Consider the following 1,989-nt stretch of genomic DNA (forward strand, 5'->3'; position numbering starts at 1 on the left):
GGGAGCGCCAGGGAGCCGCAGCAGACCCCGCAAGTCCGTGTCCTTGTGGCCTCGGCCTCCTAGCCCAGCCCCGTGGGTGTCTTGGGGCTGGACGGGGCCACAGTGACGGGAGACAGCAGGCAGGGGGTCGCACGGGCAGCGCAGCCCCGGGTCTCCAGGAAGCCCAGGTGGCGCCCGGTTCACACCGTCCTGCGCGCGTGCCTCAGGCCACCCACACGTCAGAGCTGACGCAGAAACAAGGCAGGGCGTCGGGGAGTTAGCGCCTGCCCTACCGCGGCTCCCCACGTAAACGGCCACCCAGCCCATGCTGCTGCCCCTGACCTAGCGGCTGGCTGCCTTTTGTGGGGACTAAGACCCCAGGCGTTTTCCCAGAGCGGCCCTCTCAGGAGAGGGTGACACATGGCCTGTGTGCCAGGACCCGGCGTCCACCTAAGCTGGCACCAGGGCGAGGGGCGCCTGGGCCATCTCCCCCCCAGTCTGCTGGGGCTGCTGCTTCTTACCTGCGGCCTGGCCACACGAGTGCTGTGCCAGCAGGTGGCACAGTGGTGAAGGCGCTAAACTCCCACCCTGGCTGACCACGGTTCGAGTCTCAGACTTGACGGTCCTGCCAGAGGCACGTGTATGCATGCCCCAAATCCCAGGAGTGACCGGAGGGACCATTCCCCTGGGGGTGGTTTCCCACTTTCCCTCTGTCTCCTTTCTCCAGTGAACACACAGTCTATGGCAAAAACCTTAATAAAACAACAAAACGATTTCTTCAGGTGTTCTTATATAGGCTTTCCCACAGGGAGTGAGACCCAGGGGCACAGCTAAAAGGCGGGGTGACCACCTGCCCCACAGCCAGGGCCACCTGCGGCTGAAGTTCAGGGTGCCAGACCCATGATAGGGACTAGAAGACAGAGGAGGGGACATGGCCCTGACCTGGCCACCCCAGGCTCTGCACACCAGCCGTTTAGTGACGTGGGCACTCACTCGCCTGCACGAGTCCTGCATTTTCTGCTTTAAGGTGGGGGCTGTCGCTGTCTGGAAGAGGCCGGTGTGCTGGTCAGTGGTGGACCCTCCAGCTTAGCCCAGACCTTCCCTCAGAGGAGGGGTCTCTACACTGGGACGCGCGGAGCAGGCGTCTTCCACGTCTGCATGCTGGGTGCCCAGGCGGGAGGAGGTGCAGACATGCGCTCCTCGCCGGCTGCGAGGCTGGACAGGACCCCGCGCTCACTGAGGCCCAGATCCTGGACAAAAGACACTGGCACGGCGGCAGCACGTGACCCCCATGCCTTTCCCCGGCCCGAGCACGCGTGGAGCACTGACACTGGAGTGCAAGCGCCGTGGCCAGAGCAGGCAAGGGTGCCGTGGCTGCGTCTGGCTCTCGCAGACGTAACACCCTTCCTTGTGGGGCTCTGGGCTCAGTCCCGGCACCTGGAGGAGTCTTCCGAATTACCTGACATTCGGTGTGCGCCTGGCTGCTCCACACCATCCGGCCCACACCTGGGAGTGGCGCCCGCTGCCTGAGGACCAGACTCTGCCACCCAGAGCAGATGCCACGGTGCCCCCCAGCAACCCGGAGCTGACCCCGCAGGTCCCTGCACTGGCCCTCTCGCAGCAGATGCACCGGGGCAGGTGTGGACACATTAGCCCCCTCGTAGGCAGGCAGGAGTCACCACTGGGATGAGCCAGGACCCGTGACCTGGCGGTGGGTGGTGCCCCTGTGACCCAGAGCCCAGGGCTGTGGGATGAGGCGGGAATGGTGGCGTCCGGTCCCGCCTGGTGGGGCACCGTGTGGCTTCCCTGAGCGTGCTCAGCAGGACCGCAGAGGTTTGGCATAGACGGGCTCCAGGCCATGATGAACCAGGACCAGGAAGAGGCCTCCGAGGAAGACGGCACTGAGGAAGGCCAGCAGGACACAGCGGCCGACGAACAGGGTATCCACCACCTGCAGGGGCGGCGAGGTGGCTACTGCAGCTGCCGGCGGCATCCGGGAGGGAGGAGGCG

General features: G+C 65.5%; 1 protein-coding gene across 6 annotated transcripts in view; it reads right to left on the minus strand.

The window, feature by feature from the left end:
• Positions 1–760: 760 nt before the first annotated feature.
• The window catches only part of TMEM218 (transmembrane protein 218), a 13,059-nt gene continuing 11,830 nt past the window's right edge, over positions 761–1,989 (minus strand). For all 6 annotated transcript variants that reach the window (XM_014588737.2, XM_027772555.1, XM_027772556.1 and 3 more), the window contains one exon: positions 761–1,930. In XM_014588737.2, coding sequence (XP_014444223.1) covers positions 1,796–1,930 — 135 coding nt within the window. In that variant the 3' untranslated portion in view covers positions 761–1,795. The remainder of the gene's footprint in view (positions 1,931–1,989) is intronic.

The sequence above is a fragment of the Tupaia chinensis genome, unplaced genomic scaffold, assembly GCF_000334495.1.
Source record: "Tupaia chinensis unplaced genomic scaffold, TupChi_1.0 Scaffold000037_4, whole genome shotgun sequence".
NCBI lineage: Eukaryota > Metazoa > Chordata > Mammalia > Scandentia > Tupaiidae > Tupaia > Tupaia belangeri.